Source organism: Mus caroli, unplaced genomic scaffold (assembly GCF_978045245.1).
Source record: "Mus caroli unplaced genomic scaffold, Mus_caroli_1 scaffold_11, whole genome shotgun sequence".
NCBI lineage: Eukaryota > Metazoa > Chordata > Mammalia > Rodentia > Muridae > Mus > Mus caroli.
In genome coordinates this window covers 61,329,600-61,343,380 of record NW_028227266.1, presented here as the reverse complement: position 1 = coordinate 61,343,380, position 13,781 = coordinate 61,329,600, and the positions used below count along the sequence as shown (strand labels likewise).

General features: G+C 51.0%; 1 protein-coding gene across 1 annotated transcript in view; it reads right to left on the bottom strand.

The window, feature by feature from the left end:
* The window catches only part of Itga11 (integrin subunit alpha 11), a 113,579-nt gene that overhangs the window by 21,393 nt on the left and 78,405 nt on the right, over window positions 1–13,781 (bottom strand). Inside the window, exons 11-18 of the mRNA XM_021172144.3 lie at window positions 11,395–11,539; window positions 10,621–10,769; window positions 7,584–7,724; window positions 7,123–7,326; window positions 5,223–5,353; window positions 2,571–2,737; window positions 1,342–1,484; window positions 89–199 (exon numbers count right to left, since the gene is read on the bottom strand). Coding sequence (XP_021027803.1) covers window positions 89–199; window positions 1,342–1,484; window positions 2,571–2,737; window positions 5,223–5,353; window positions 7,123–7,326; window positions 7,584–7,724; window positions 10,621–10,769; window positions 11,395–11,539 — 1,191 coding nt within the window. The remainder of the gene's footprint in view (window positions 1–88; window positions 200–1,341; window positions 1,485–2,570; window positions 2,738–5,222; window positions 5,354–7,122; window positions 7,327–7,583; window positions 7,725–10,620; window positions 10,770–11,394; window positions 11,540–13,781) is intronic.

The following is a 13,781-nucleotide window of genomic DNA, read 5'->3' as shown; positions in this document are numbered from 1 at the left end:
GGACAGGAGGCAGAGGGGCGAGGGAAGAAAGGGCTCAGCCATGTTCATCACAGGTTTGGAGGCAGGGTGGCAGAGGGGAGGGACTCACCGACACTCTGAGGGTAGTGGGCCAGCCGTTGTCCAGCATAGGGCCATTGTCAGGGTCCTCTAGGGAGTACTCCACGGAGAAGGCAACAGGCTTCACGTAGTCCGCAGTGTCCTGTGGGGAGAGGAGGGCAGAGTTCAGAGAGGAGGGACTACAATTTCTTGGGCCCAGACTGCAGACATAGAGCTTCCACCCCTCTAAGCTGGAGGACAGCAGCCTGTGGCCCTCAGGGTAAGTCCCCATGTGGATAATGGTTCTGCCAAGGCCTGCAGGTGAGAAGTATGTGCCAGGTAGAAAATCAAATGCCAGTTTGGCATCCTGAAGTTTCACCACACTCCTGTTTACCCTTCAAAGTCCAACCCTCATGGAGCAGATAACTTTGTCCTTCAGGAAGCCTGGCAGGCATCTTTCTCCCTCCAGATTTGTGACTTCAGCTTCTTCCCATGTCATTGAAACCACTTAAGTATCCTTTTCTTTCTGTTTTGTGTGTGTGTGTGTGTGTGTGTGTGTGTGTGTGTATCCCAGGCTGGCCCCGAACATAAGCTTCCTGCTTCAACCCCCTGAGTGCTGGGACTACCACACTTTGCTAAAAAATCCACCTGCGTGTCTTTCTTTCCTAGCAAGGAAGAGTCTAGAAACCTCTAGGTGTAGCCTAGCCATTGAGGTATGGCCTTATAATGTTGAATGTATGAATGAATGAATGAATGAATGAATGAATGAACGAGGAAGGAAAGAAGGAACATGTGATTCAGTTAGTCCTCACTATGGATGACAAGTGACTAGGGAGCTCCAAGCTGCCTAAAATCTTCCGTGCTCTAGAGCTGTGGTCAGCACACTTGGTATTTCTGTATGGAAGTAAGCCTCTTTCTCATTCAGTGATGGGCACCAGGCCACCACCTCTCTTGGGATGCTACTGTCCCATGTGTCTACACCTCTGCCTGCTTCACGAAGTCTTCAGTCCACTCTGTTGCTCTGCCCTTTCTAGCCATGGGTGGTGCTCCCCTCATCTCAGATAGCTCTCACTTCCCTGGTTTCATTCCTTCTAGGGATGAACAGCTGGGAAGGCAGGTGGGCAGGAGAGCCATGAGGACTTTGATCTGGGGCCCGAGGTCAAGGTTAGCCATGCTGCTTCCTGGCTATCCACGGAGGGCCCAGGACTAGCCTGATGCTCATGAGGCTCTCACTTCTACAGATGTCCCTCTACTCTGTACCCTTCTTGTAGGGCTTAGGGCCTGCTCATGGGCTCCTGGGCTCACCAGGACATGGAAGTTGATCCTTTGACAGTGTTCCTGGCCAGAGGAGAGCAGGACCGCTCTGTTGGTGAACTGGTCTCCGCCCTCGTCCAGATGTGCCCGCGGCATATACCGCCTCTCATCCATGGTTGCATTGTACCTGATGCCTGGAAGTGGGGAGAGGGTAAGACCAAGCTGGGCTTCCTCCACATCCTAGACTGTCGACCCGCTTAGCCTCTGGGCTAGCCTCATCCCTTACAGGCAGCTGGGAGCTAGAAGCTTCCACGATGGGAGCAAGAACTGTGGTAAGGAGGAAGGTGCTGAAGAGGAGGAGATGTGTGAGAGGCAGGGAGGGAGGACAGAAGAGGGACACAAGCCTTGGGAGAAGGACAGGGACTGGGGTGAGGCCAGTGTTGCTCAGCTCTGCCCACAAATGACCTCCTCAGCTCTCTTCCGACACCCTGCCTCACACTGTTGCTCTGGGCCTTCTCCTGGGGGCTTCACTCATACTGAGGATGCTCCTCAGATTCTTGTTTGTATTCTGTGGCTTAAGGCCCTCAGCCTTCCTCCTTTTAGCTTACAGAAGTTTGACAGAATGGCCAAGTGCCTTCTGCTCCCCATGCAGCCCTCTGGTGGCTGTGTCTTTGAATTCATGTCCTGTTACAGATGGAACATGCAGGAAAAGTACACAGCCACTAAGCTGGGACATGTCCTCTTATGCCCCCTACCCCCCACTTCTCTTCGGTCTTGTGCCTCATCACTAAAGGGGACATGGCCTGTGGTCACCAATGCATCCATCACTTCCAGGGATGCCTGGTCCAGGAAGTGGGTGCCTGAATCCAGTCTGAGATAAAAGGAGGGGACCCTTCCCAAGCCCATACCCCTGCGATGGCAGCTGTGACACACTGTGTTCCCAGCTCACCCCATGGCTGGCTCCAGGTTGGTTCCCTGAATCTGGCTGACTCCTGGCCTCCTCTCTGTACTCTACTGCTTGCCTTTTGCATCCCATTCAAAACCAAGGGATGTTCTTCTGTCCCTGCCCTTTCCCATCAGCCCTGCCCACTACCACTCTTGACCCTGCCAGGAATCCCTTGAAAGGAGAGCATCAGAGGAGACTCCAGCAGGCATCAAAGGTGTCTCAGGATGTGACCTGGTACTCAGACCCCATTTTGGAAAATCCCCAGGCTGAGTACTAGAACAATCTCAAGGCCCACAGAGAGACTGGAGCTTGGCTCCTAGGGAGGCTGGTTTACCGACGGTTGCTGTTTGGAAGTGGGGTGCCAGGAAGATGGGTATGAAGCAGAGGAAGGCGGCCAGGCAGGTGGCATCCCTGCCATTGCGCTTGCAGTCCTTGTGGAAGATGTTGATCTTGGAAGGCTCAAAGTGGAGGCTGGCGTTGATTTGAACTACAGGGCGGGCCCTGGAACAGAAAGGCAGGTGAGCTAGGGTAGGGCTGGAGTTCTGACTGGGGCTGGGACACTGGGGCTGAGGTACAGATCCAGACAGGAGTGGAGTCTGTAAAACCTGCCTAGAGGGTGCAGTGTGATGGGTGGGACAGAGAGAGTTCAGGAAGCTACAAGAGAGGGTGAGAGAGAGAGAGAGAGAGAGAGAGAGAGAGAGAGAGAGAGAAGTGTCAGGGATCTGGGACAGCCTGATCTCCTGGTGAGGACTCTTGCCTTCCCTTAATCCTTCCTGGCAGGCCCGAGTTATATTTGAATCCACTAGAGAGCGGGGCTAGGGATAGCTCAGGGGTGCATTTCCAGAGAGACCTGGATTTGTTTTCCAGAACCAACATACGTGGCAGCTCACAACCACCTGTAGCTACAGTTCTAGGAGGATCTGGCGCCCTCTTCTGGCCGTCATGGGCATTAGGATGCACGTGGCACACAGACAGACGTGCAGACAAAACATTCATAAAGTAAGAATTAGAAAGAAGAAAGAAAGTATTGGGAGCTGGACAGACCCAGGCTTTCTCAGAGCCCCCCCCCCCCCGAAAAGGATAGAAGGCTAGCTCAGTGCCTGTGCTCAGGAGCAGACTTGGCAAGGCCAGCCTGGGGCTGAGGCCAGAGCTTTGAAGGAGTTAAGGTTTCAGTTCCTGGGAACTTGGCTGTTCCCCGTGAAGAGACTGGAGTTAACAGTCCCTAGGCCATTGTGTGCTGCGATGCTCTGGAGATACCCAGCGTTCCCTTTGTGCAGCTTTGCTTGGTCAGCTTCCCGCTGAATGCATCCCATTTATGATGGTTCCTCAAGACTTTGTTCCATATCTCTCCCTGAAAACAGTATATAAAACACTATATTTCCAAATAAGCCTGCTTGGTGTGATGGCTTGTATGCACTTGGGCTAGGGAGCGGCACTCGTAGGAAGTGTGGCCTCTTCGGAGTAGATGTGTCACGGTGGGTGTGGGCTTTAATACTCTCGTGTCCTAGCTGCCTGGAAGTCAGTCTTCTCCTAACTGCCTTTGGAACAAGCAGTGGAACTCTCTGCTCCTCCACTCTTCCAGCACCACGTCTGCCTGGACACTGCTGTGCTCCCACCTTGATGATAATGGACTGAGCCTCTGAACCTGTAAACCAGCCCCAATTAAATGTTGTCCTTATAAGAGTTGCCTTGGTCGTGCTGTCTGTTCACAGCAGTAAAACCCTAACTAAGACACTTGACAAATATATCGTTTGTGCAAGACCTCCCAATCCCAAACTTCCCTGTCTCCTTATTTTCTGATCCCCTGCCTTATCTGGTTCTCTCTCTCTCTCAGAACTTGTCACTGAAGAGCAACCTACTGGTGCAGATCTGGAAGGAACAGTTAAGCGAAGCAAAGAGAAAAGCAAGAGAGCAAAACAAACCCCATGCTGGGTACAGAGTCTCGGTTGGTAGAGTGCTTGCCTGGTGTGCAGGAAGCTCTTGATATCCAGCACCAAATAAACAAGGTGAGGTGGGGAGACAGAGGCAGGAGGATCCGAAGTTCCAGCCATCCTTGGCTTCAGAGTGAGTTTACAAAGGAACAGAAAAGGCCTCCCATGCCCAGGCTGCACCCCAGGTCACACTAGACTGAGCGAGACACTAACATGCTCTAAAGCTGTGTCTCAGGAGGTAGAGGTGTGCACCACTACCTCCTGCAGACATCTTTTACAGCTCAGAGCCAGATGCAGTCAGTTGGCACAGGCTCTGCAAGGCTAATGAGCTCTGGAGTGAAGTTGAGTGGGAGCTACACAGAGCACAATTGAGTGGAAAAGACTGGAAGTGCAGCCAGGAGGATCTGAAAGTATCAGCACTGAGTGATGGAAAGTTAGCTGGTTTTTCTTTCTTCTTCACATTTTAAGTTAATGCAGAAAACCTAAACGATGACTTTGATCTCAGCAACATATATTTAAAAAGCTCCAATCAGCCAGTCTTTAATCTCAGCAGAGGCAGGTAGATCTCTGTGAGCTCGAGACCAGCCTGGTTTACATAGTGAGTTCCAGGCTAACCAGGACTACAGTCTAAAAGTAGCAGCACACAAGAAGATGCGTAGGCTTTTTCTCAAGCACTGATACAGAACCACACATGAGAAGGAAATGAGACCCAGGGGTTGGGAGAAAGAAACCCCCTAATCCACATCCATTCTCCCGCACAGGAGGGGAGGAGAATGCTTCTAGGAGGGGCTCAGTGCTTCCTCTAAGTAGCCTGGGAGGCAGGAGTGGGACAGAAGCTGCAGGGAGCAGGGCACAGGAAAAATTCTGAGGGTTGGAAACAGAAAGTGATCTCCAGTCCTAGAACTCCACCGAGAATAGAGAGTAGGACTCCAGGACCACACGGGCTGGGAGGGGCTCAGGGTTCATTTGGGTGACAGTAGTCAGAGACCTTTGAAACACTCTATTCAGTTAACCCTCAGGAGAGCCCTCCAGTTAGAAAAAGTAGGGGAACCAACCACAAAACCACAGCGTTGCCCAGGGCGCCCACTGCTAGGTCCACAAGCCCATCCTCATTGAGGTCCAGTTGTCCGTGGATGCTGCAGCCAAAATGCTGCAGGCCAGGAGCCAGCTCTGAGGCTGTTATTCTCTGCAGGGACAAGAGAGAAAGGGTGTGTGTACTGTGAGCCAGGTTAGCTCCAGGGGGGACAGACATAATCCTGAGCTCTGAGACCCCCATCAGCTGCCTGATGAGGCACCTGGGAAATCCTTACCTTTAAAGTCACTGTTTTGGATGAAAATGTGTCTCAAAATATTCCCCAACAAGGTTTGATGGCTCACACTTACAATCCCAGTACTTTAGAGGTAGAAATTTCTGATCATGAGTTCAAGACCGGCATGGCCTTGCCTCAAAAAAACAAAAAACAAAAAACAAACAAACAAACAAGGGCTTGAAGGTGAAACTGAGTGGCGTGGTGTTTACCTGGAAGGTGCAAGACCCTAACACTGATCCTCAGCACCGTAAAAAATAAAATAAAGGACTTGTTCGATGTCAATGTATACTACCTGGCAGATAACAAATCCCCTGTCATCTCTGACCTTGGTGTATTTATTTCATTACCTTACTAATAAAATGTGTAGGCAAATTCTCGAGACTAGATACAACCATTTAGATCATTAACTCACAACTGTAGGTACCTACCCTGGGCTCTAACAACAATCAGCCAGGGAATGTGTGTGTGTGGGGGGCGGGGCGTGTCTCAGGGGCCTACCCTTTATCACTGCACTATTATCTACTGATAGATTCTTGGAAAGAGGGACTCATTGTCTTTTAGTTGCATATCCACTGTTGAACCACCAGGCTCCAACATGTAGTTCCCATGGTCACACAGTTGGCCCTGGATAATATTAGTCAGGGTTCCCAAAACAAAACAGACATGTATATGTGAGAGAGATGTGTGTGTGTGTGTGTGTGTGTGTGTGTGTGTAGAGAGGTGGTAGGTGGATCTCTGTTTGAGGACAGCAACCTTTCTTCAAACAAACAAACAACAACAACAAAAAAAAACCTCCACAATGTGCGCGTGCGCGCACGCACACACATACACACACACACACACAGAAAAAAGAAAACAGAGAACAGAAAAAGAAAGTGGAGTTGGAGGGATGGCTTAGTGGTTATAACACTTGCTCTTCTTACAGAGAACCTAGATTTGATTTCCAGCACCTACATGGCACTTCATAGCCATCTTTCAGATGACAGTCCATAGCCATCTCTAACTCCAGTTGCATGGAATCTAACACCCCCATGGGCACCAGGCACATGCATTCATTTAGACATCACTCATACATAAAATAAATAAATCTAAAACAAAACCAAACCCAAAAAGTACTGGGCCCTTGCAGAGGACCGAGGTATGATTCCCGGCTCACAATGGTTTATCGCTCCAGTTCCGAGGAAGCCAATGTTCTCTCCTGACCTCCTTGGGCACTACAAACACATGCAATGCAGGGGAAACCTCTGTCTATAGAATTTCTTTTTCTTTAAAGAGAAAAGAAAATTTAAAAAGTGTTGGCAAATTTGTGTTGGATGAGAAGCAGAGACGCGAAAGATCTCTTTGTAGTAAAAATGGAACCCAGGTAGGAGCGGTCCAGGCCTAGTGGTTCCCGTCGGGGTAGTGATGTTTGGTGCCTGGGATTTTCATCTGGACTGATGTGGAAAAGATAAAGGTGTGTATGAGGACAGGATAGGGAAGTGCTAGACATACAATGCACCCATAGCAATATTTCCACAGGAGGTAGGAAAGGCAGGATCCTTCCTGTAGGAGACCATGACAGGAAACGGAAGCACAGGAGTTCATGGGCGCTGCTCAGACTCTCCTGTTTTCTGCTCTACCCGGTCTCCCCACCACAGAGCCCCACCTGCATGGGCTTCTTCAGGATATTGGTTTGGAAGCCATGGAAGATGTAGATGGCCCCTCTGTGGCTGTCCTCCAGAGGGGCCCCCACCACCACATCATTGTAGGAATCTTGGTTGAGGTCTTGAACAGAGGCGATGCAGGATCCGAACCGGGCGTTCTGGTAGCTGTGGGAATCTTTCAGAGTGCCATTATAAACAAACCGGTTCTGTAAAAACCAAGGCCAGGGAGAGGCTGAGGAACAGCCTGTACCAAGTGGACTCTCTCCATTCCATCTTCCAGAGCCCATCCTGATGACAGGAGCCCAGATACTAGAGCTCTGGGCAGAGAGGCTTCTGCCTGTCCCAGCTGGCTCCTGCAGGTGGTACCCGCCCTCCCAGGAACCTGGGTTCCCTTGAGGTTAACCAAGTCAGAGCAGGGCTCTGATGCCCCGCAGAGCTGGCTGGACCCTCCCGGCCACAGTACCTGTCTCAGGTTGTAGACATACACCTTGCCTCGCTCTCGGCCCTCGCTGAAGTACATGGGTGCACCCACCAGCAGCACATCTGTCACTCTGTCATCATCGATGTCCACTGAGGTGATCTCACTCCCGAAGTAGGAGCCTATCTGCGGCACACCATGGGAGAAGGATGGAGCTGGGTCCCCAATACTTAACTTTATTGTGTTTATTTATTCTTCTGAGCAGCAATACGTTCTAGTGACAAAACCCAGAAATATTATAATGGCAAGAAAGGAAACTACAAAGAAGTATGAAGATAAAAAAAAGTTACTTTTGGTCTCAAGCCTCAGCCCCAGCCAGCAGGCGGGTTAACTGTATTTTCCTCTGCTCTGTTCTACCGAGTCTTTACACTGTCAGTTTATATATGAATATGTTATTTATTGTTACAATGAGACCATTCTTCGTCTTTCCTGGAGATGAAAGTATAACAATGTATAACATTATGGTAAAACAATGTATCCAGAGCCTATTCTCCAGGACATAGTTTTCCTTGTGAAGGCCCCATTTAAGAAATGTATTCTCTGATGTCAGACATGTCTGTAAGGAAACACAACACTATCCACTCGCCAGCTCTCCCCTCCAACGCCCCCAGGCCTAGCCCTCCTCATTCAACTCCACTCAACACTGTATCGTCAAAGAGCAGCAGGCTAAATCCACTTAGCATTGCCCATGTGAGTGTGTGTGTGTGTGTGTGTGTGTACTGTGGTCACACGCCCAAAGAATGACTGCGCCTATACCTTAGTCTGGTTCTTAACCACTGAGCCATCTCTCCAACCCTAGCCTGGTTATTTTGTTTTACATGAGTTACATGAAACCCAAAGAATTCTGGTTTTCTGGCGGGTCAGAAGCCTGGTTATTGTTTGGCCAGGTCTCTCTGACAATGGAAGTCTCCTTGTGCCACTATCTCTAGGCATATGATGACTATGTAGTCCTGGCTGTCCTGGTGCTTGCTATGTAGACCAGACTGGCCTAAAACTCGCAGAGGTCCACCTGCCTCTGCCTCTGCCTCCCGAATGCCAGGACTAAAGGAGTGAGCCACCAGGCTCAGCTCAGAAGTCTATTCTGAGGTCTAAAATCTTTAACGGGAGCTAGGGATGTGGCTTAGATGGCAGAGTGCTTGCCTAGGAAGCCGAAGCTCCGAGTCTGAGCCTCAGCACCATATAAACCATGTGTGGTGGTGCACGCCTGTGATCCTAACATGGGAGGGAGAGGCAAGAGGTCACGAGGTCGAGGCAATCCTCAGCTATATAGTGAGTTTAGGGCCATCCTGGGCCACAACACACCGCTTTCTCAAAAACAATATAAAGCACAAAACCTTTAAGGAGGAAGATAAAAAATACAGATAGAAGAAAAAGGAAATAGTGAGCCGGGGCTGGTGTGGGGAAGAGAGAGAGAGATGTCTCCACAGAGTAGGTGTAAGGCAACAGGAAACTGCGTCTGAGGCTTCAGCTACCTGGGTCACAGTAATCTGGAGTCTACTTAGTTCCGGCACTAGGTTTCTTGTTCTGATGTTGGGGGTGGAGCTGGATTGGTTAACTAATGATAACCAATCACTAGTTACCAGCAAATTCCCTGCAGCTCCCAGGTCTAGCCTTTGCTCCCGAAGGAGCTGACCTTGAGTGGGTTGGAGCAGGCTGGAGCAGATGGGAGCGGAAGGGAGCTGGGTGGGGTGAGGTGGAGTGAGATGGGGGTTGGGGAATGGGGTGGAATATGAAGTATGGGGGCGTGGGGGTAATGGGGTGGGACAGGGGCAGTCGAATGTAGCAGGGGTAATGGTGGAATGAAGTGAAGCAGGTTGGAGCGGGGCAGGGAGGAGTAGGGCAGAGTTTCCCAGTCTGAACATGAGGATCCCAGCAGTGCCCCACTGGCCTCACAGAGGAGTGTCAGAATTGTGACCCACTATAGTTAGGGCTCAGGTTGCCATAAGAGGAGTGTATCCTGGTGACAGGCCATGAGCAGGAGAAGCTGTAGGATAGGCTGTTCTCAGGCTCTAAGTAATGAGGGAAGGCAGGACAAGGTCTGGGTGGGGCTTAGCTTGGGTTCAGGGTACAAGAGGATGCTGTCAGTGAGGAGATGCCAAGGCCTGGTCTAGGGGTTGCTAGGGAGTCAAGAGCCTGGGTTCTTTTTTTTTTTTTTGGTTTTTTGAGACAGGGTTTCTCTGTAAAGCCCTGGCTGTCCTGGAAATCACTTTGTAGACCAGGCTGGCCTCGAACTCAGAAATCCACCTGCCTCTGCCTCCCGAGTGCTGGGATTAAAGGCGTGCGCCACCACGCCCGGCTGAGCCTGGGTTCTTAACCTGACTTGGTCAGAAACCTGCTGTAAGGGCTTGGAGAAGCTGTGTTGCTTCCTTGGCTGCTGCAATGATTCATTTGCTTCCTGCCACCATGCTTCTAACTGGCATCGTGACCATCTGACACAGCCTGCTACACAGCCTGATTATCAGCCACATCCCAAGTGGGGCAGTGCCATTAGCAGTGAGCTTTGCATCCAGGAAAAAGAAGGAAGAGAGTGTCCCTGTGGGTCTTGCTGTGGGGTGAAAAGATGTCACCAGGCAGTTTGAGGAGATGACTGTCCTTTCAGGATGCCCCAGGGCCAGAAGAACCCCAGGCCAGGTAGCTCTACACGAATGCTGCCTGTAGCCTCCATTCCAGTGCATGTGAGGCAGACACTGACAGGGCAGAATAGCAGCAGAGATTACCCAGCACTCTAGAGGCAAGCAGTCTATAAAGTGGAGGGAAGACATTGTCCCAGGCCCTCCCTGATGTAGCTCAGGAGTTGGGCTGGCTTTGAGGGGAGGGGCCAATGCAGGCCCTATGGCTGTAGTAATTGCGTTTGCAGGCACACTCAACCACAGAGAGAATTAGACATGTGCCCACCCCACTGGGGAATACTTGTGGGTGTGGGACCTTCTTGCTGAGGGGGAAAAGCCCCTCTACCCAGTCTGCCTGGGTCAGACCCTAACCCTCGCCCACAGCCTGCTCCCTGCAGCCTGCCCTCCATTACCTGCTCGCCCCGAAGAGCCTGGTGGATGGTGAGGCTCCGGTTGTTGTGCATGCTGAATAGAATGACCTTGCCAGTATGGTTGAATCTGGGGGCTCCAGCCACATACACCCGCCCCTGCCTGGAGGACACAACCGACGTCACTGTGTAGCCTGCAGAAGGAGGAGACAGGCTGGTCTCTGGTGCTGGGTGCTCAGTAGACCGTGCCTAGGTTTGGCAAGGAGCTCAACCAAGCACGAGGAGGAGCGATGAGTTCTGTTTCCCTCATGCACATAGATTAATCAAAAGAGCCCGGAGAGGCAGCTCAGTGGAGGGTGTGTGGTTGACTTATGCAAAGCCCTGTACTTGACCAATAACAAGACAAAACCTAAACAAAACGGAACAAAACAACAACAACAACAAACAACAAACAACAACAACCACCTCTCAACAACAGCAAAAAACAAAACAAACCCAGAATTATTTAATAAAAGGGAGAGTGGGTGTTGACCAGACTTGCACTCTGTCCTAGGGGAAGCAGGCCTAGTATGATGGGGCTCCAGCCTGGGCCTGAAGCTTTAAGGCTCTGACAACTGAAGAGAGTCTGGAAGCTTCCACCGAAGACTACTTACGCTATGGGGAACTACCTGTCATTTATTCTATGTGTTTAGAAGCTGGCATGGGGTACGGGATACACTTAGGGGGAAGCCAGTCTTGTAGCTAGGTCTGGAATTGCCAATAGGCACAGATGGGCCCCTCAGCCCAGGGCTCTCCTCACCTCTGTCACCAGGGTCTCACCTAGGTATGCCGCATGGTTCTTCAGCTCCTCTGGAAACTCCTTAAGGTAGGACTCTCGGTGAGGAATCACCTTGCCAGCACTTGTCTCCTTCAGCACTGCCCCGTTCCAGTCATAGGCTCCCACGGCTCCCAGCAGGATCCCATCCTGGCCCCAGGGGAGAACATTGTGTCAGACAGTTTCTAGGGACTGCTTGCAACCTTTGAGGTCCCACTAGCCACCTGGGGTACCTTTGCCAGGGGTGGCGACATAGAAACCCAGCTTCCAGCTGGCGATTGTAGCTTATAACCAAGCCTCAGAGAGTGTTGTGCCTCGTCTCATCCTAAGCACAAAATGGGTCAAGCTGATCTCAAGGGTGTGAATTTAGAAAGAGAAAAAGGAACATTCTAGAAATAAACTCCAAACCCAGGGCAAACCCTCCACATTTCCTTGGGATTTCAAATGGCCCATATCTCCTGTTACCTACTCCCAACCCCATTCCTTCAAGCCTTAGGTGACCTTTATAGCCACTGAGCAGAGACCCTGAGTCTGAGAGAAGGCAGAGTTTTGCTTTCTAGGAACTGGGAGCTGTTTGGTAGAGTGTATGCAGAGCGGGCTGGGATCGGTTATGTAGATGAGCCAAGGGCATGGAGTTTGTTCCTTCACTGGTTTGGAGGATACCTCCTGCCCACCCATTGGCTGCAGGATAAATGCATGCTGCCATGCCTGGGTATGAAGGCAGTAAGTGTCTGTATTCCTGAGTATTTGATCAGTTCTTAAGAAATGGGTCCCTGTACCCTCCCACCTCCAATGTGAGTGACCCGCATGACCAGTGGGTACAGGAAGGCAAACAGCAAGCACTGAATGGGGGGATGGGACCTGGGTGGCAGTGCAAGACGAGGTGGTGAGAGCAGTGGTCTCTGCTCCCCTCCTGGGAGATGCAGGGCAAAGGCGGCTTCTTCTGTAGCTTGGCTTTGGGCTTTAATTTTCTTTTACTAACCAGCTTTCTTTCTGTTTAAGGGTCTGGGAAGTTAGCTCAGTAGTGAAGTGATTGCTTTGCAGCCACAAGGACCTGTACTTAGCCCTGAGAACTCTCGAAAACCAGCATGGTGGCGTGTGCCCAAGACTGGGCTGGGGAGGGAGAAGCAGGTGGTCCCCGCTTGCTGACCTGCCAGCCTCGCCTACTTGGTGAGCTCCAGGTTAGCGGCAGACTCTGCCTCAAAAACAAAAAACCCAAAACACTCGGGTTGTTCGTTGGCTTCAGTGTACGTTTGACACGGGGTAGTTGGTAGAATGGTTGCCTAGCACATACAAAGCCCTGGGTTCCACCTTCAGTACCACATAAACTGGGCATGTTGGTGTGCGACAATAATCCTAGCACTAAAATCAAAATTCTGTCTGTCTGTCTGTCTGTTTTGTGTGTGTGTGTGTGCACTAGGGATAGAACCCAGGGCCTGAGCTGTGTTTAGCAAGCACTCTGCCAGCAGCAGCTTTACATTTTTGCAGTACAGGAGGGTAAGGTCCCCACCCTCACCCCAGCCTCAGTTCTCCATGAGCTCAGTTGGCTGGCTGGGTTCACAGTTTCCCTGCATTTTAAAAAGGCTAGTTGATCTTAGGCAAGTTGAAAAGGCAAGTTCTCTGGAGGGAGAACTTTCCCTGTGGGATGTTTGGCAACTATAAATAAACTGTCCTGGGGAGAGCCTGATGCTCTGTCATGTTCAAAGCCAGGCTTTCTAATTAGCTCCCTGGCCGATTCATCTGGGAAGCCCAGTGGGCGGGGCCAAGACTGAGGTCCAGAACTCCAAGTCCTGTTTTTCACCCTCAGTCACTGCCGACATTCCTCGATTTTGGAGTATTTTCCTTCTTGATGGCACACTTTCTCATCCAGTCCCATGGGAGCCCACAGGACCCTGTGAGGGGCCAGACTGTTTCTTATCTGTACAGAGGTTCAGAGAGAGGCAACAGCTTCCCCAAGGTTACTCAGCAGGTCCGAGGCAGGCTGGGTCTTTGGTCAGTGGGTGGGTGGGGCAGAGAGGAAAGCGCAGGCTGGTTCTTTGAAGCTCTTCCTTCTGGATTCCCATCTGAGCCCCTCTGGGAGGAGGGCGTTCCTTTCCTCCTGTAAGCTTGCTGAGTCCCTGTATCCTGGTGAGGCTTCTGAAGAGGTGCCTGTGGCTTTCCAGGGAACTCTGGTGTGCTGGGAAAGGCCAGCTCCACCCAGTGCTCCCTGAGTGGAGTCTGAGGATTATACTGGGCGTCAGAAGCAAGGAGCAAGGCAAGCTCTGTCTTTTTTTTTTTTTTTTTTTTTTGGTTTTTCGAGACAGGGTTTCTCTGTGTAGCCCTGGCTGTCCTGGAACTCACTTTGTAGACCAGGCTGGCCTCGAACTCAGAAATCTGCCTGCCTCTACCTCCT